This window comes from Salvelinus alpinus, chromosome 3 (assembly GCF_045679555.1).
Source record: "Salvelinus alpinus chromosome 3, SLU_Salpinus.1, whole genome shotgun sequence".
In the NCBI taxonomy this organism is placed as follows: domain Eukaryota; kingdom Metazoa; phylum Chordata; class Actinopteri; order Salmoniformes; family Salmonidae; genus Salvelinus; species Salvelinus alpinus.
The window spans coordinates 35,240,550-35,261,542 of NC_092088.1; the positions used below are offsets into that span (position 1 = coordinate 35,240,550).

Consider the following 20,993-nt stretch of genomic DNA (forward strand, 5'->3'; position numbering starts at 1 on the left):
GAATGATAAAAAGTGTGGAGATGTTTCAGGAGATATGGTGTGTTGGGGGGGGGGGGTTGTCTGTATAGCTGGGGAAGATGTATTGGACATACGGTTGTAAAAGTGTTTTTTTGGTTATTGTGATGTGCGGTGTTGTTTAGTATCGTGTGGTAGAGGGAAAGGTGAGTATGGTAAATGTATACAGTACAGGATATATTTTTATTTTTAAGGGGGGGTGAGTTTATGAAATGAGAATGTTTCATTAAAGAAAGACAAAAAGTCTCACTCACTCACACACTCACTCACTCACTCTCTTAAAAAAACGAATAGATTCAATTTGAGGATCGATATTTCTTAATTTGTCTTCAAAGTTCTTGATTGTGATTTTTTTCTTAAAGGGTTGTAAGGGAGATAAAGAACAGAACACGGGAAAATAGAGTTGTGGTTGATTATTTTATTTTTTTAATTACATCCAGAAAGATTGTGCTTTCGTGATCCGTATTAAGTTTTACAGAGAGTTTAAAATGGCAATGCAGACAAATTGCACTCTGTGATTTGAGCAGCGCTCTCCATAGACAGAATGGGGAGAGCAGAGTGCAGACCACCCTACTTAACCTCTCTTGGGTATGTGGGACGTCCCACCTCTTCAACAGCCAGTGAAACTGCTGGGCGCCAAATTCAAAAACAGAAATACTCATTATAAAAATTCAGAAAACAAAACACGTTTTACATAGGTTTAAAGATGAACGTCTTGTGAATCCAACCACGGTGTCAGATTTTAAAAATGCTTTACGGCGAAAGCATACCTTACGATTATTTGAGAACATAGCCCACTAGACAATTCATTACAAACAGTAACCAGCCAAGTAGAACAGAGTCAGAGTCAGAAATAGAAATAAAATGAATCCCTTACCTTTGATGATCTTCATATGGTTGCACTCAGCAGACATTCATTTACTCAATACATTTTTATTTTGTTCAATAAAGTATCTTTATATACAAAAACCTCTGTTTTGTTTGCGCGTTTTCTTCAGTAATCCACAGGCTCAAACACAGTCAAAACAGGAAGACAAAAAAATTATAATTGTATCCGTAAAGTTCATAGAAACATGTCAAACGATGTTTATATTCAACCCTCAGGTTGTTTTTAGTCTAAATAATCGATAATATTTCAACCCGCACAATAACGTAGACAATTTAAAAGGTAAACAAGAATTGCTCTCTCTCTGTTGAGCGCATGAAAAAGCTCTGCGACACTTTAGCGTCCAGTCATTCCGAATGCTCTTATTCCCTCATTCTTCAGAATACAAGCCTGAAACTATTTCTAAAGACTGTTGACATCTAGTGGAAGGCATAGAAACTGCAGTTTGAGTCCTAAGTCGATGGATACTGTAATGGCATTGAATAGAAAACTACAAAACCCCCAAAGAAACTACTTCCTGAACGGATTTTTCTCAGGTTTTCGCCTGCCAAACCAGTTTTGTTATACTCACAGACACTATTTTAACAGTTTTGGAAACTTTAGAGTGTTTTCTATCCAAATCTACCAGTTATATGCATATCATATTATCTGGGCCCGAGAAGCAGGCAGTTTAAATTGGGCATGCATTTCATCCAAAATTCCGAATGCTGCCCCTACCCTAGTGAAGTTAAGCCAAGGTTAGCAGAGTAAAAACGTCACTCACCTTGATTCTTTCAGTGCTTGCCACAGTCTTTCCTGCTACCACTTCAGTCATTGTGATCTGCCGCTGCTGTGGTAACTGTTCTGACATTCTCATATGCTTTGCTGATTCAAAGTGACTGTTGATTGTCGACTTTTTCTAGTGTCCATAAACATTTGGAAATTGATTTGCACGGTCGTTAGCTGTTATTTTTGTTGGTAAATTTCTGTTCATTGTACTGCCTGTCAGCCATCAACAATCACACATCATCTTCGCATGTGAATACGCTGACAGGCCAGGGGGGGGGAAACTTTGTTGACGTGTGGTTGAATTGAGCCCTTTTCCACGGCAACAGTGCAGTAATTCGTCAAAATTACAAACCCGCTTTTTATTGGAACCTTTTATGCGCTAAAAGTGCTGGAATATATGCGCTGATTGGTTGATTTTGCATTGAATTATGCGATCACAGAATCGCGGAATCCTGGAGGGACTGAATTAATAATGTGGTAATTGAGCAAGTTGAGGAAACTAAACAGCTTGGAGTAACCCTGGATTGTAAACTTTCATGGTCAAAACGTGTTGATACAACAGTAGTTAGGATGGGGAGAAGTCTGTCCATAATAAAGCGCTGCTCTGCATTCTTAACAGTACTATCAACAAGGCAGGTCCTCAGTCACTAGTTTTGTCGCACCTGGACTACTTTTCAGTCGCGTGGTCAGCTGCCACAAAGTGGGACTTCGGAAAATTGAAAATGGCTCAGAACACGGCAGCATGGCTGGCCCTTGGATGTACACAGAGAGCTAACATTAATGACATGCATGTCAAGCTCTCCTGGCTCAAAGTGGAGGAGAGATTGACTTCCTCACTATTGGTATTTGTGAGATGTATTGACATGCTGAATGTCTGTTTGAACTACTGGGACACAGCTCGGACACCCACGCATACCCCACAAGATATGCCACCAGAGGTCTCTTCACATTCCCCAAGTCCAGAACAGACTATGGGACGCTCACAGTACTACATAGAGCCATGACTATATGGAACTCTATTCTACATCAAGTAACTTATGCAAGCAGTAAAAAAATGCACCTTATGGAACAGCGGAGATTGTGAAGCAACACAACATAGGCACAGACACATGCATACAAACACACAATTAACATACACATGGATTTTGTGTGGTAGTAGGGTAGGGGCCTGAGGGCACACACTTAATATGTTATGAAATCTGTTATGAATGTATTATAATGTTTTTTTTAAATGCCTTAATTTTGCTGGACCCCAAGAAAATGGGGATCCATTAAAAAAATAATAATAATACAGAGAGACATGTAACACACACACACACACACACACACACACACACACACACACACACACACACACACACACACACACACACACACACACACACACAACTTCACATATTGCAAAAGGACTGACTGATGGACAGACAGGCACACACACACACACACACACACACACACACACAACTTCACATATTGCAAAAGGACTGACTGATGGACAGACAGGCACACACACACACACACACACACACACAAACACACAAATCAGAAATACATCACATGATTGCCAAAACCTTCAACCCTGCCATGTCTAGCCAAACATCAACCTTAGTACAGTACCTGGTTTTACAGATACTCATCAGACATAGAGTGCCTTGCAAAAGTATTCATCCCCCTTGGCGTTATTCCTATTTTGTTGCATTACATTCACCTCCTTTACGATGAAGCTCCTAAATAACATCTGGTGCAACCAATTACCTCCAGAAGTCACATAATTAGTTAAATAAAGTCCACCTGTGTGCAATCTAAGTGTCACATGATCTGTCACATGATCTCAGTATATTTACACTTGTTCTGAAAGGCTCCAGAGTCTGCAACACCGCTAAGCAAGGGGCACCACCAAGCAAGTGGCACCATGAAGACCAAGGAGCTCTCCAAACAGGTCAGGGACAAAGTTGTGGAGAAGTACAGATCAGGGTTGGGTTATAAAAAAAGATCAGAAACTTTGAACATCCCACGGAGCACCATTAAATCCATTATTAAAAAATGGAAAGAATATGTCACCACAAAAAACCTGCCAAGAGAGGGCCACCCAGCAAAACTCACGGACCAGGCAAGCAGGACATTAATCAGAGAGGAAACAAAGAGACCCCTGAAGGAGCTGCAAAGCTCCACAGCGGAGATTGGAGTATCTGTCCATAGAACCACTTTATGCCGTACACTCCACAGAGCTGGGCTTTACGGAAGAGTGGCCAGAAGAAAAGCCATTGCCTTTTGTCAATATGGGGGCGCTGTTTTCACTTTGTAAAAAATCGTTCCCAAATTAAACTGCCTCGTACTCAATTATTGCTCGTACAATATGCATATTATTATTACTATTGGATAGAAAACACTCTCTAGTTTCTAAAACCGTTTGAATTATATCTGTGAGTAAAACAGACCTCATTTTGCAGCAAACTTCCTGTCAGGAAGTGAGAAATCTGAAATCGAGGGCTCTGTTCCAGGGTCAGTTTATACATTTGCATGGAATCTATGGGTCTACATGCACTGCATACGCCTTCCCCTAGATGTCAGTAGGCAGTGAGAATTGGAATGGGGTGTCTAGCTAGATCTGAGGCCGAACAAGAGCTCTTGGAACGGAAGGTCTGGTCTTTTCATCGTCTGGCCTGACGCAAGATGGACGTCTGCATTGCGCTCTGAAAAGCTTTCGTTTTATAAGTTAGATATCTCCGGCTCTGATTTAATTTGATATATGTGTTAAAAATATCATAATGTAGTTATTTTAAACCGAGTTATATCAGTATATTGCGATTTTCGGTATTTTCTTTGTTCTGCGTTATGCTGAGTTGGACACTTCTGCGCCACATGGCTAACGTTTGCTGCTAATTACACAGTTGAAGACGACCGTTCTACAACCAAAGCAACGATTATTCTGGACAAAGGACAACATTGTAAAAGATTCTGATGGAAGCTCATCCAAATAGTAGGAACAATTTATGATGTTAATTCCGTATTTCTGTCGAAAATTGTTTAGACGTAATATGTCCGCCATTAATTTGCGGCGCTGGTCTCGTTACAACGTCACAGCTGTATGTCGTAGTAACGTTAATTTAAAAAATCTAACACAACGGTTGCATTAAGAACTAGTGTATCTTTCATTTGCTGTCCAACCTGTATTTTTTAGTCAAGTGTATGATTAGTTATTGATTAGATTAGGTGCCTCTCCAAGATTTCTCCCGACATTTTGTTTGCAGTTTGGCTACTATTCACATTGTAAAACCACGATTTGTGCCGCTAAATATGCACATTTTCGAACAAACAATATATGTTTTGTGTAATATGATGTTATAGGACTGTCATCTGATGAAGTTTGTCCAGGTTAGTGAAAACTTATATCTTTTGCTGGTTTTCTGCGATCGCTAACTTTTGCTGCTGATAAATGGGTTGTGTCTTTGGCTATTGTGGTAAGCTAATATAATGCTATATTGTGTTTTCGCTGTAAAACACTTAAAACATCTGAAATATTGGCTGGATTCACAAGATGTTTGTCTTTCATTTGCTGTACACTGTATTTTTCATAAATGTTTTATGATGAGTATTTAGGTAATTCACGTTGCTCTCTGTAGTTATTCTAATTGCTTTGGTGAGAGTTGTGATGGTGGCTGCAATGTAAAACTATGATTTATACCTGAAATATGCACATTTTTCGAACAAAACATATGCTATACAATAAATATGTTATCAGACTGTCATCTGATGAAGTTGTTTCTTGGTTAGTGTCTATTTATATCTTTATTTGGTCGAATTTGTGATAGCTACCTATGCAGTAAAAATATGGTGGAAATATGCGGTTGGGTCTTTTGCTATCGTGGTTAGCTAATAGAAATACATATTGTTCTTCCCTGTAAAACATTTTAAAAATCAGAAATGATGGCTGGATTCACAAGATCTGTATCTTTCATCTGGTGTCTTGGACTTGTGATTTCATGATATTTAGATGCTAGTATTTACTTGTGGCGCTATGCTAGGCTATGCTAGTCAGCTTTTTTACTGATGAGGGTGCTCCCGGATCCGGGATGGTGACTCGTGAGAAGTTAACGAAAAAAATAAGCAAACACGTTTGGTGTTTGCAAAAGGCATGTGGGAGACTCTCCAAACATTTAGTCAGATGAGACTAAAATTGAGCTTTTTGGCCATCAAGGAAAATGCTAACGTCTGGCGCAAACCCAACATCTCTCATCACACCGAGAATACCATCCCCATAGTGAAGCATGGTGGTGGCAGCATCATGCTGTGGGGACTGTGTTTCATCGGCAGGGACTGGGAAACTCGGTGCAGAATTGAGGGAATGATGGATTGGCACTAAATATCAGGGAAATTCCTCGATGGCCAAAAAGCTCTTTTTTCAGTCTTCCAGAGATTTGAGACTGGGATGGAAGTTCACCTTCAGGCAGGACAATGACGCTAAGCAAACTGCTAAAGCAACACTTGAGTGGTTTAAGGGAAAACATTTAAATGTCTTGGATTGGCCTAGTCAAAGCCCAGACTTCAATCCAATTGACAATCTGTGGTATGACTTAAAGAATTCCGTACACCAGCGGAACCCTTCCAACTTGAAGGAGCTGGAGCAGTTTTGCCTTTGAACAATGAGCAAAAATCCCAGTGGTTAGATGTGCTAAGCTTATAGAGACATACCCCAACATACCCCAATAATTACTGCAAAAGGTGGCTCTACAAAGTATTGACTTTAGGGGTTAAATAGTTCTTGTTTGTTTCACAGTAAAAAATATTTTGCATCTTCAAAGTGGTAGGCATGTTGTGTAAATCAAATGATACAAACCCCCCCAAAATCTATTTTAATTCCAGGTTGTAAGCCACAAGATAGGAAAAATGCGAAGCGGGGTTAATACTTTCGCCAGCCACTGTAGAGTATTGTCTCTTTCTGTATTGTAAAACATTCATCTTTGCTCCCCAGGTGCACTTGTTTCATAACATCCTGTGTTCTTTTTTCTTCTAAACAGCAACTATGCATCCTACCTGATCCCCATGGCCATTTTCAACATGGCCATCCAGACCTTTGTTGTCATGTCCTCCTACCAGTCCATCGGCCAGAAATTCAAGAAGACTGGAAACCCCAGGGTAAGAAGCATGTCTACTATTATTTTCATTCATGGCTAAGCCCTGTTCCAATACTGTAATTTTTTTGTATTTATTATGGATCCCCATGCCAAGGCAGCAGCTACTGTTTTTATTTCCCCTTTATTTTACTAGGCAATTCAGTTAAGAACAAATTCTTATTTACAATGACGGCCAACCAAAAGTCAAAAGGCCTCCTGCGGGGATAGGGCCTGGGATAAATATAAAAAAAATAGGACAAAACACACATCACGACAAGAGAGACAATACAACATAAAGGAGAGATTGGTGGCAAATCTGATGTCCGAATGGTAAAGCAATCTATTCACTCGAGAGCACCCTTACCTGCCGATCTATAAATTGTGTCTCTGTAATCTAGCATGGGTAGGATGGTCATCTGAATCATGGTTAGTTTTGCAGGCGGGTGGAAGAGGAACGATTACGATAGAGGAAACCAAGTCTAGATTGAACTTTAGCTTGCAGCTTTGATATGTGCTGAGAGAAGGACAGTGTACCATCTAGCCATACTCTCAATTACTTGTAAGAGGTGACTACCTCAAGCTCTAAACCCTCAGAGGTATTAATCACACCTGTGTGGAAAGAGGCATTCTTCTTTCCCAACCACATGACCTTTGTTTTGGAGGTGTTCAGAACAAAGTTAAGGGCAGAGAAACCTTGCTGGACAGTAAGAAAGCTTTGTTATAGAGCATTTAACACAAAATCCGGGGAGGGGCCAGCTGAGTATAAGACTATAAATGGATGAGAGAGCTTTCTACTGCCTGAGCTATGTTGTTGATGTAAATTGAGAAGAGAGTGGGGTCTAGGATCGAGCCTTGGGGTACTCCCTTGGTGACAGGCAGTGGCTGAGACAACAGATTTTCTGACTTTATACACTGCACTGTTTGAGAGAGGTAGTCAGCAAACCAGCCCCAAGACCCCACAGAGACACCAACACTCCTTAGCCGGCCCACAAGACTGGAATGGTTTACCGTATCAAAAGCTTTGACCAAGTCAATACAAATATCAGCACAACATTGCTTATAATCAAGGGCAAGTGTGACATCATTGAGGACCTTTTAAGGTTGCAGTGACAAATCCATAACCTGAGTGGAAACCAGATTGCATACCAGAGAGAATACTATAGACATCAAGAAAGCCAGTCAGTTGATTATTGACAAGTTTTTCGAAACACTTTTGATAAACAGGGTAAATTAGAAACAGGCCTATAACAGTCAGGATCAGCATGATCTCCCCCTTTAATTAAAGGACGAACTGTGGCTGGCCTCCAAGCAATAGTGTCAGGATTTGGCCAGGCTTGTTCAGGTTTTGGTCACTAGATGCCCCAATTGCGCCTTTTTGAACCTTTTGTTTTTCCCTTGTTCTAATTATTATTTGCACCTGTGTGTCATTTCCTTGTTGGTATTTAAACCCTGTGTGTTCCTCAGTTCTTTGCTCAGTGTTTGTATGTTAGCACCCAGCCATGCTGTGAACATGTATTTCTCCAGTTGGATTTTCCTGAGGTACTCTGGTTTTGTTCTTGTTTGTTTTTGATTATTCTTTTGAGGTTTGTTTTTTCCCTGCTGTTCTTACCACTTTGTGGATTTTCTTTGTAGCTTGGTGGATATTCATTTTTTCTCTTGGCATTACTTTTTGACGTTGTGGATTTATATTTTTTGCCTGAAGACTTTTTTCCCTTTATTAAACCACCATCTCTAGTACTGCTGTGTCTGCCTCATCTTCTGGGTTCTGCCGACTATTAGTGACTGTTTCTCACACCGGGTCCTGACAAATAGAAAGAGAAGTGGGAGGCCCCGGTGCACAACTGAGCAAGAGGACAAGTACATTAGAATGTCTAGTTTGAGAAACAGACGCCTCACAAGTTCTCAACTGGCAGCTTCATTAAATAGTACCCGCAAAACACCAGTCTCAATGTCATTAGTGAAGAGGTGACTCCGGGATGCTGGCCTTCTAGGCAGAGATACAAAGAAAAAGCCATATCTCAGATAGGCCAATAAAAAGAAAAGATTAAGATGGGCAAAAGACACTGGACAGAGGAACTCTGCTTAGAAGGCCAGCATCTGGTTAGAGCCAGTTTGTGTTGTTCTGTGAAGGGAGTAGTACACAGCGTTGTACGAGATCTTCAGTATCTTGGCAATTTCTCGCATGGAATAGCTTTCATTTCTCAGAACAAGAATACTGACGAGTTTCAGAAGAAAGTTGGTTTCTATCCATTTTGAGCCTGTAATCGAACCCACAAATGCTGACGCTCCAGATAGTCAACTAGTCTAAAGAAGGCCAGTTTTATTGCTTCTTTAATCACTACAACAGTTTATCTGTGCTACCATAATTGCCAAAGGGTTTTCTAATGATCAATTAGCCTTTTAAAATGATCAACTTGGATTAGCTAACACAACATGCCATTGGAACACAGGAGTGATGGTTGCTGATAATGGTTCTCTGTACGCCTATGTAGATATTCCATAAAATATCTGCCGTTTCTAGCTACAATAGTAATTTACAACATTAAAAATGTCTACATTGTATTTCTGATCAATTTTATGTTATTTTAATGGACAAAAAAATTGCTTTTCTTTGAGAAACAAGGACATTTTTAAGTGATCCCAAACTTTTGAACGGTAGTGGACATCCAAGGGCAAGCCATACTGCCCTGTTCTGAGCTGATTGCAATTTTCCTAAGTCCCTCTTTGTGGCACCTGGCCACACGACTGAACAGTGGTTCAGGTGCAACAAAACTAGGGCCTGTAGGACCTGCCTTGTTGAAAGTGCTGTAAAGAGTAGTGTTTCATTATGGACAGACTTCTCACCATCTTAGCTACTATTGTATCAATATGTTTTGACAATGACAGTTTACAATCCAGAGTTACTCCAAGCAGTTTAGTCACTTCAACTTGCTCAATTTCCATATTATTCATTACAAGATTTAGTTGAGGTTTAGGGTTTAGTTAATGATTTTTCCCAAATGCAATGCTTTTAGTTTTTGATACATGTGACTCACCCCCTGGATTTAGTCTTATGTAGCAATGTTTGAATTTCTGTTTTTTTACATCGGATAAAAGTAGAGACTCAGAGCTACAAAGTGATATATCATACACTGCATTTGAGGAAACAATGGGAAAGTAATTCTGCTTTGAAAGTTGATCAACTTGTAAACTCCCTTTTGATAACTGTTTTTCAATGTTTTGGTACTGCTATTGGAGAGCCCTTTGTGTCCACCCATTCAGCATTGTTCACACCCTCGTAAGCCTTAGCCCCACCCATCTCTTTAAGGGTTGATCCGAGCGTTCTGTACTAACTTGCCAGTTACTTCCAGACATTCAACTCTCTGGGATATGTGGGACGCTAGCGTCAACAGAATAAGTTCTGTTATACTCACAGACATGATTCAAACAGTCCAGGATGCGCCTTGAACGCGAAACGCTCTGCATTTACCAACGGACAATCTGACTGCACAGTTGAAGTCACCAACGCTCTGGATAACATAACAGCCTAACCAGCTCTGCTAGGGCGAGTAATGTTCAGTGAGCTGTTCTCTCTCTCTTAAAAACTTCTCTAGGATAGGGGGCAGCATTTTCACCGTTGGATGAAAAGCATACCCAAATTCAACTGCCAGCTACTCATCCCCAGAAGATAAGATATGCATAGTGTTAGTCGATTTGGATAGAAAACACTCTGAAGTTTCTAAAACTGTTTGAATCATGTCTGTGAGTATAACATAACTTATTTAGCAGGCGAAACCCTGAGGACAAACCATTCAGATATTGTTTTTGAGGTCACTCTCTTTTCAATTATTTTCATTGCGAATACAGATTTCTAAGGGACCTTCTTGCAGTTCCTACAGCTTCCACTGGATGTCAACAGTCTTTAGAAATTGGTTGAGGTGTTTTCCTTTGTGTACTGAAGAAGTACCGCCATCCAGAACGAGGGTAACTTGAAGTGTACTGTTAGATAGAGGCGCGTGACCAGAAAGCTAGCTACAGTTTCTTTTCCTCCTGTATTGAACACAGATCATCCCGTCTTCAATTTTATTGATTATTTATGTTAAAAAATACCTAAAGTTGTATTACAAAAGTAGTTTGAAATGTTTTGGCAAAGTTTACAGGTAACTTTTGAGATATTTTGTAGTCACGTTGCACAAGTTGGAACCGGTGTTTTTCTGGATCAAACGCGCCAAATAAATTGACATTTTGGATATATATCGACGGACTTAATTGAACAAAAGGACCATTTGTGATGTTTATGGGACATTTTGGAGTGCCAACAACAGAAGCTCGTCAAAGGTAAGGCATGAATTATATTTGTATTTCTGCGTTTTGTGTCGCGCCTGCAGGGTTGAAATATGCTTCTCTCTCTGTTTACTATGGTGCTATCCTCAGATAATAGCATCGTTTGCTTTCGCCGAAAAGCCTATTTGAATTCTGACACGTTGGCTGGATTGAAAACCAGTGTAGCTTTAATTTGGTTTCTTTCATGTGTGATTTAATGAAAGTTTGATTTTTATAGTAATTTATTTGAATATGGCGCTCTGCATTTGCTTTGGCTTTTGGCCAAGTGAGACAGTAGTGTCCCGCCTAAACTCAGATTTTTGGATATAAATATGAACTTTACCGAACAAAACATACATGTATTGTGTAACATGAAGTCCTATGAGTGTCATCTGATGAAGATCATCAAAGGTTAGTGATTAATTTGATCTCTATTTCTGCTTTTTCTTACTCTTCTCTTTGGCTGGAAAAATGGCTGTTTTTCTGTGGCTATGTACTGACCTAACATAATCGTTTGGTGTGCTTTCGCCATAAATCCTTTTTGAAATCAGACATGTTGGCTGGATTCACAACAAGTGCAGCTTTAATTTGGTTTCTTTTATGTTTTATTTCATGAAAGTTTGATTTTTATAGTAATTTATTTGAATTTGGCGCCCTGCATTTTTACTGGCTTTTGGCCAAGTGGGACGCTAGCGTCCCACATATCCCAGAGAAGTTAACGCAGAGAATACAGACCTCACGTACTTGGAACAGAAGGTTATATTGTCGTCAAGGCTTTATATAGGAAGGGAGAGGAGGGCGTGTTTGAAAAGGTTTATCACCCATGTCTCTTCACAGGGGCGGGCCACTGATTGACCAGAGCCCTAACCTTATGAAAACCCAAATCTCTAATTTGGAAGCTAAAATTACATTTCATCTCTTCACCAATAATTTTATATTCAAACATTTAAATTGAACAACAATTCCATGTGACTCCGATAACTACAATGTGCAGACTTTCCACTGTAAAGTTTTGTCATCCTATCATTGATGAGAATGTCTCAGATGACAACCGAACTGACATCATATTCATTAAGAACCACCGCATATGTTCAATTGGTCGGATTACCAGAATATAGTTAATTTCCCACCACCTTCGGATGTTCCCAGAATCTCTATGTTAACCAAAGGATTTTCAAATGTCACATCAGTAGGGTAGAGAGAGGAAAAAGGGGGGGAGAGGTATTTATGACTGTTATAAACCTACCCCCAGGCCAACGTCATGACACAGTGCTGCTGGCAACAATTGAATTACGCTTTGAATTACGTTTGCTGACACCAGACATTCAATGGGTGTTCAGCGTTAAAAAATGTAGCAGTTATTCTGCGCTCTGGCATACTAAGATTAGTTTTTTGTTAAGAAATGTAGCTAGATAGCTAGCTAGGTAAACAATGAATCCCAACGCATTACATAATGTTAGTTAGCGAGCCAACCAGCTAATGTTAGCTAACTAACAGTACACTTTAACTTGAAATAAATACTTTGTCAAAATTAGAAACGCGTAAAATCAGAAAATGTAGCAAGCTACATTATCTTTTCCGTGGTCTGAAATTGGAGTAGATAGCCAGAGCGAATTTACCAGCTAGTACGTCTAACAACAGTTGCAGTGACATTGTACTGAAATGGATACTTGCATAGTGGACCATAATCACAACTCATGACGTTACTACCCTGCATGAATTGGCAGGTAGCTAACCAACCAGATCTATGACTATAACTAGTCAAGCAAATGTGTCTGAGATACAAAGAATAAGATCACACACATAACATTAGCTAGCGACCCAGCCAGCTAACGTTAACTAGTTAACAGTACACTTGAAATTAAACCACTCTGTCAAAATTAGAAACGTGTAATATCTGAATGTAGCTAGCTAGACTATCTTACTCGTATACATCATGGTTGGATGCGTCTCCTGTCTGATGCCATGCATGGTTGCCCTTAGTTTGAAGATGTAATCCAGACTGGTGCTTTCTCCATCTCATTAGCTATCATACTCGAATTCCACTGATTTCAAAACTCAGTCCTCCAGAAAGCGGAGAGCATACACATAACAATAGCTAGTGAGCCAGCCAGCTAACGTTAGCTAGCGAACAATACACTTTAACTTGACATTATCAGTTCACATGTTCGAGAAAGCATTTCTGCCAAAAAAACGCATTTTGATAAAAACATTTTTTTACCTTCAAACGGCTCTCCTGCGAAGTCATTACTTGCAACATATGCCTAGTTTACTGAATCGGGTCACTAATTTAGGACTAACTTATTCCTTGCCACCCATTCTGAAACTAACTGCATCGCTTTGTTAAGTGTAGCAGTCATTTTAATCACTGTAGTACCTCCTGAGTGGCGCAGCGGTCTAAGGCACTGCATCTCAGTGCTAGAGGTGTCTTAACAGACCCTGGTTTGATTCCAGGCTGTATCACAACCGGCCGTGATTAGGAGTTCCATAGGGCGGCACACAATTGGCCCAGCGTCGTTAGGGTTTGGCCGGGGTAGGCCGTCATTGTAAATAATAATTTATTTAGTTACTTAAAAAATGTGTATAGTGTTGAGTCATCCGCATACATAGACACACTGGCTTTACACAAAGGTAGTGGCATGTTGTTAGTAAACATTTTAAAAAGTAAGGGGCCTAGGCAGCTTCCCTGGGGAATTCCTGATTCTACCTGGATTATGTTGGAGAGGCTTCCATTAACCTCTAATTCCTCCCAAACCCGGATCCGGGAGCACCCCCCACAGTAAAAAAGCTGACTAGCATAGCCTAGCATAGCGTCACAAGTAAATACTAGCATCTAAATATCATTAAATCACAAGTCCAAGACACCAGATGAAAGATACACATCTTGTGAATCCAGCCATCATTTCTGATTTTTTAAAATGTTTTACAGGGAAGACACAATATGTAAATCTATTAGCTAACCACGTTAGCAAAAGATACCACTTTTTTTACTCCACCAGTTTTTTACTCCATCGGGTAGCCATCACTAATTCGACCAAATAAAGATATAAATAGCCACTAACCAAGAAACAACTTCATAAGATGACAGTCTGATAACATATTTATTGTATAGCATATGTTTTTTTAGAAAAATGTGCATATTTCAGGTATAAATCACAGTTCTACATTGCAGCTGCAATCTGAAATAGTGCCGAAGCTGCCAGAATAATTACAGAGACCAACGTCAAATAACTAATTACTCATCTTAAAACATTCTGAAAAATACACAGCGTACAGCAAATGAAAGCCCAACATCTTGTGAATCCAGCCAATATGTCAGATTTTTTAAGTGTTTTACAGCGAAAACACAATATAGCATTATATTAGCTTAGCACAATAGCCAGAAACACAAGCAATTTACCAGCAGCACAGGTTAGCGATCGTAACAATACAGCAAAAGATATATAATTTTGGACTAACCTTGATATACTTCGTCAGATGACAGTCCTGTAACATCATATTACACAATGCATATAGGTTTTGTTCGAAAATGTGCATATTTAGCAGCACAAATCGTGGTTATACAATGTGATCAGTGGCAACAGGTCATGCATTCTGGCCGGCGCCATCTTGGAAAGGCACCTAATCTAATCAATAAATAATCGTAAACTTGACAAAAAATACAGGTTGGACAGCAAATGAAAGATGCATTAGTTATTAATGCAACCGCTGAGTTAGATTTTTTAAATTAACGTTACTAGACATACAGTGTGCGTTACAGCCAGACTAGTGCCGCAATAATGGCGGACAAATCCGTTTACATTTTTCCACATAAATACGGAATAACATCATAAATAGCTCTTAAAAATCTAACTCAGCGGTTGCATTAATAACTAATGCATCTTTCATTTGCTGTCCAACCTGTATTTTTTAGTCAAGTTTACGATTATTTATTGATTAGATTAGGTGCCTTTCCAAGATGGCGCCGGCCAGAATGCATGACCTGTTGCCACTGATCACATTGTATAACCACGATTTGTGCTGCTAAATATGCACATTTTCGAACGAAACCTATATGCATTGTGTAATATGATGTTACAGGACTGTCATCTGACGAAGTATATCAAGGTTAGTCAAAAATTATATATCTTTTGCTGTATTGTTACGATCGCTAACCTGTGCTGCTGGTAAATTGCTTGTGTTTCTGGCTATTGTGCTAAGCTAATATAATGCTATATTGTGTTTTCGCTGTAAAACACTTAAAAAATCTGACATATTGGCTGGATTCACAAGATGTTGGGCTTTCATTTGCTGTACGCTGTGTATTTTTCAGAAATGTTTTAAGATGAGTAATTAGGTATTTGACATTGGTCTCTGTAATTATTCTGGCAGCTTCGGCACTATTTCAGATTGCAGCTGCAATGTAGTACTGTGATTTATACCTGAAATTTGCACATTTTTCTAAAAAAACATATGCTATACAATAAATATGTTATCAGACTGTCATCTTATGAAGTTGTTTCTTGGTTAGTGGCTATATATATATCTTTATTTGGTCGAAATTGTGATAGCTACCCATGCAGGAAAATAATGGTGGGGAAAAAAAGTTGTGTCTTTTGCTACCGTGGTTAGCTAATAGATTTACATATTGTGTCTTCCCTGTAAAACATTTTAAAAATCAGAAATGATGGCTGGATTCACAAGATCTGTATCTTTCATCTGGTGTCTTGGACTTGTGATTTAATGATATTTAGATGCTAGTATTTACTTGTGACGCTATGCTAGGCTATGCTAGTCAGCTTTTTTACTGTGGGGGGTGCTCCCGGATCCGGGATGCGTAGCAAGTAGAAGTTAAAGAACACCCTCTGTCAACATGCACAATACCTATAGTGCCAATGTTAATCTATTTAGCTTTTTTGCCCTGTAAGGTGTAGAGTATCAAGGCCCCCGGGAGAAGGGATTAGGTGAGTTGGTTGAAATGCAACCACTGTGCCGTAAAGGAAGCCACTATAAATACGTCCCGCGGGACTGGAGGGACTGAATCAGGTTGCCTCTCCCTTTTATATGTTGCATAAGACATTTACTCATGGTGCTGTAGCTAGGTCTAAGACCGCGCTAGTCTGAGCACAAAGGTGACTATGCTGCAGGAAAGCGTGAGCTCTTCTCACTAAGGCAGCACTGTTACTGTTATGTAACCTTCAAATAGCATCACTCACACACAGACATGCTCTCTCTGTGTCTCTCTCACACACACACAGACACACACACATCCAATACCTGAAATCCACACATCACCTCATCATTATTTTGGAAAACCAAAGGCCCCTCTCCTCTCAGACTCCCCTGATAAACAGAGTGTTGGGTTTCTACTAGAAATGTCTACAAAACTGTAAACTATGTAATTAACATTCCTTTATGGATACAAAGGTTGTACACATGGCAATCCAGTCTTTGTGTCATGTGTACTCAAAAAGAACACATACACAAACAAACCTGTTACCCCCAAGTATATTGCAGTATGATTATGAAACATGGGATAACTCAATGGTCAGTGAACAACGTTTCCCTGTGTACCTGTTTTGGTGCATGATGTCTTTGTTTACGAGCTGAACTCGGAATGTAGTTCATTATGAAATTATGGTAAGCTAGATATTGTGTTTCTATCCCAGCCGTTATCCCATGCTTGTGACCAGACCGTCACATGCATGTAAGCCCCATGATCCGAGATGTTTTTCTTTCTTTTTTTGTTCTCTTCATGGCTGAACAGTAACAATTCCTTCTCTCTCTCCCTCTCTCTCACCATCTCTCTGCTCTCTCTTTGTCCCTTTGCATGTTTTGGAATGTTTTTATTCTGTACAGGCTTTCTTTTCATTCTGTCTATTAGGTTAGTATTGTGGAGTAACTACAATGTTGTTCATCCAACCTGTATCTTTGTAGTGACTGGGTGTATTGATACACCATACAAAGTGTAATTAATAACTTTACCATGCTCAAAGGTATATTCAATGTCTGCTTTTTTTTAACCCAACCATCAATAGGTGTCCTTCTTTGCGAGGCATTGGAAAACCTTGCTGGTTTTTGTAGTTGAATCTGTGTTTGAAATTCACTGCTCCACTGAGGGACCTTACAGATAAATCTATGTTTGTGGTACAGCGATGAAGTAGTCATAAAACATTATGTTAACACTATTGCAAATAGAGAGTCCATGCAATTTATTATGTGACTTGTTAAGCAAATTTTTACTCATGAACTTATTTAGGCTTGCTATAACAAAGTGGTTGAATACGTATTGATTAAAGACATTTCAGCTTTTCATTTTAAATACATTTGTAAACATTTCCACTTTGATATTATGGGGTATTGTGTGTAGGCCAGTGACAAAAAAATATATTTAATCCATTTTAAAATTCAGGCTGTAAAACAACAACATTTTGTCAAGGGGATGTGAATACTTTCTGAAGGCACTGTAAGTAATATACTGTCAATCTCTCTACAGTTTAACACTGCCACTCCCCTGAAGACATTTTTGTTCTGCTGGGGACCCTATGGAGTCCTGGCCTTCTACGCTGCTGTTGAGAATGCCAACTTGGTCTCTCCCAAAATTAGGATGGTAAGGACAACACACACACATATGTGTGCGCACACGCACTGCATCTAATCTGACAGAAAACTTAATATAGATTTCTCAAGGTCATATGACTTTGTGTATGCCGACGGTCTTTTACTCCATTTACCAAATGCAATACTCAGGGTTTCTGTGTAATATAGTAGTCATTAATCGCACTGCTTGATTATATACAGTGCATTCAGAAATTATTCAGACCCCTTGACTTTTTCCACATTTTGTCATGTTAGTCTTTTCTGAAATGTATTAACTTGTTTTTTCCCCCTCATCAATCTACACACAATACCGCATAATGACAAAGCAAAAATAGGTTTTTAGAAATGTTTGCAAAAAAAATAAAAAAAATAAAAATAAAATAAAAAAATGAAATATCACATTTACATAAGTATTCAGACCCTTTACTCAGTACTTAGTTGAAGCACCTTTGGCAGCAATTACAGCCTCAAGTCTTCTTGGGTATGACGCTACAAGCTTGGCACACCTGTATTTGGGGAGTTTCTCCCATTCTTCTCTGCAGGTCCTCTCAAACTCTGTCAGGTTGGATGGGGAGCGTCGCTGCACAGCTATTTTCAAGTCTCTCCAGAGATGTTTGATCGGGTTCAAGTCAGGGCTCTGGCTGGGCCACTCAAGGACAATCAGAGACTTGTTCCGAAGCCACTCCTGCGTTGTCTTGGCTGTGTGTTTAGGGTTGTTGTCCTGTTGGAAGGTGAAACGTTGCCCCAGTCTGAGGACCTGAGTGCTCTGGAGTAGGTTTTCATCAAGGATCTCTCTGCACATTGCTCTGTTCATCTTTCCCTCAATCCTGACTAGTCTCCCAGTCCATGCCGCTGAAAAACATTCCCACCGCACCGCAGGATGGTGCCAGGTTTGCTCTAGGTTTCCTCCAGATGTGACGCTTAGGATTCAGGCCAAAGAGTTCAATCTTGGTTTTATCAGACTAGAGAATCTTGTTTCTCATGGTCTGAGCATTTTTAGGTGCCTTTTGGCAAACTCCAAGTGGGCTGTCATGTGCCTTTTACTGAGGAGTGGCTTCCATCCATAAAATGATGCAGAGATGGTTGTCCTTCTGGAAGGTTCTCCCATCTCCACAGAAGAACTCTGGATCTCTGTCAGTGACCATTGGGTTCTTGGTCACCTCCCTGACCAAGGCCATTTTCCCCTGATTGCTCAGTTTGGCAGGGCTGCAAGCTCTAGGAAGAGTCTGGGTGGTTCGAAACTTCTTCAATTTAAGAATGATGGAGGCCACTGTGTTCTTGGGGACCTTCACTGCTGTAGAAATGTTTTGGTACCGTTCCTTAGATTTGTGCTTCGACACAATCCTGTCTCGGTGATCTACAGACAATTCCTTCGACCTCATGGCTTGCTTTTTGCTCTGACATGCGCTGTCAACTGTGGGACCTTATATAGACAGGTGTGTGCCTTTCCAAATCATGTCCAATCAATTGAATTTACCACAGGTGGACTCCAATTGAGTTGTAGAAGGATAATCAGTGAAAACAGGATGCACCTGAGCTCAATTTCGAGTCTCATAGCAAAGGGTCTAAGTACTTATGTAAATAAGGTATTTCTGTTTTGGATTTGTAATACATGTTGAAACATTTTTAAAACCTGTTTTCGCATTGTGATTATGAGGTATTGTGTGTAGATTAATGAGCATTTTTTATATGTTTTATTCATTTTAGAATAAAGCTGTAACGTAACAAATGTGGAAAAATTCAAGGGGTCTGAATATTTTCCAAATGCACTGTAACTCATGGTCCTTTGGTTCCCAAAGCAATGTGCATTTAACACATATTGGTATAGTGTATTGCCCATTCAGGAATCAAACTCACAACTCTGGTGTGCCAAATGTCATTCTCCAACCAACTGAGTCATTCAACCCTCTATGTATATCTGTATTTTAACAAACTTGTTGTACAGTTTGACACAAATGTACAATTGTTTTTCTTCTTGAGCTCGTATTGAGACATTGACATTGCTCTGTTTGGTCTTCTGTTTGCAGTTGGCTCCTATTTTGGCAAAGACCTCTCCCACCTTCAACGTTTTCGTGTACGCCCTGGGCAATGAGAACTACAGTGGAGGCATCTGGCAGTTCCTCACTGGGGAAAAGTCTGAAGTGCCTCAAATTGAGAACAAGTTCAAATAAACTAAGCATGTGATAATCACACACAAACTGTCCTCTTGGTTTTCCAAAAGGTACGAATGTTGTTGTAGATTCATTAAAGTCACTGGACCTGGACTTCATTGTGTGGTTGTGGGTGTGGTTGTGGGTGTGGGTGTGTGTGTGTGTGTGTGTGTGTGTGTGTGTGTGTGTGTGTGTGTGTGTGTGTGTGTGTGTGTGTGTGTGTGTGTGTGTGTGTGTGTGTGTGTGTGTGTGTGTGTGTGTGTGTGTGTGTGTGTGTGTGTGTGTGTGTGTGTGTGTGTGTGTGTGTGTGTGTGTGTGTGTGTGTGACATTTTAGTCTGGGGTTAACATGGAGTGTTGTGTTTGTTCTGGCATTGGGATATATTTATGTTCACTCTCTAGTTTAGGATGGGCAGTAGACACACGCCAGGCCAGACTGGTGAAAAACTATATTATTAGATATTAATATTATAAATTATGACATATAATGATGATTTCCTGTCCAGCTCAAATAGCCTAGAACTTATTTTCTCTAAATGGACTAAAATGCATATATATTTTTAAAATCTCTTTAGTCTACAGGTATAATGCTTCATCACTTTATGATGTCTTGTTATAATCTACAGACAATTCCTTCGACCTCATGGCTTGCTTTTTGCTCTGACATGCACTGTCAACTGTCAACATTTTTACAAACCTGTTTTCGCATTGTGATTATGAGGTATTGTGTGTAGATTAATGAGCATTTTTTAAATGTTTTATTCATTTTAGAATAAAGCTGTAATGTAACAAAATGTGGGAAAAATTCAAGGGGTCTGAATACTTTCCAAATGCACTGTAACTCATGGTCCTTTGGTTCCCAAAGCAATGTGCATTTAATATTATGAGATGCTAATATAATGGGTCATACATGTGTATAACAATTGTTGCTCTAACAATACATTATAACCACATTAAAATGCATCATACTTGCAGGCTTTAGGCAAAGTGTCACCAATATTTTCACTCATCAAACATGATACTACTTTGCATTCCTTTGAAGCTGGATAAGTTAATGTAAAGAGTAGAGAGATCCCCTGATAGAAATCCTTTATAGCTCCAGTCCCAGTAGAAGCCATATGGTCATCCAGAGATTGGGCATTCCAATCTTGCTTTGTAGGTTATTACAGGCAAAGGTCCTG

The 20,993-nt window shown here is 39.6% G+C and overlaps 1 protein-coding gene across 2 annotated transcripts in view; it reads left to right on the forward strand.

The window, feature by feature from the left end:
• The window catches only part of LOC139570600 (RPE-retinal G protein-coupled receptor-like), a 40,346-nt gene extending 19,740 nt beyond the window's left edge, over positions 1-20,606 (forward strand). The window contains exons 5-7 of one of the 2 annotated variants that reach the window (XM_071392585.1): positions 6,688-6,805; positions 17,561-17,674; positions 19,692-20,606. In XM_071392585.1, coding sequence (XP_071248686.1) covers positions 6,688-6,805; positions 17,561-17,674; positions 19,692-19,835 — 376 coding nt within the window. In that variant the 3' untranslated portion in view covers positions 19,836-20,606. The remainder of the gene's footprint in view (positions 1-6,687; positions 6,806-17,560; positions 17,675-19,691) is intronic. The other variant, XM_071392586.1, reaches the window with a different exon arrangement.
• Positions 20,607-20,993: the final 387 nt, after the last annotated feature.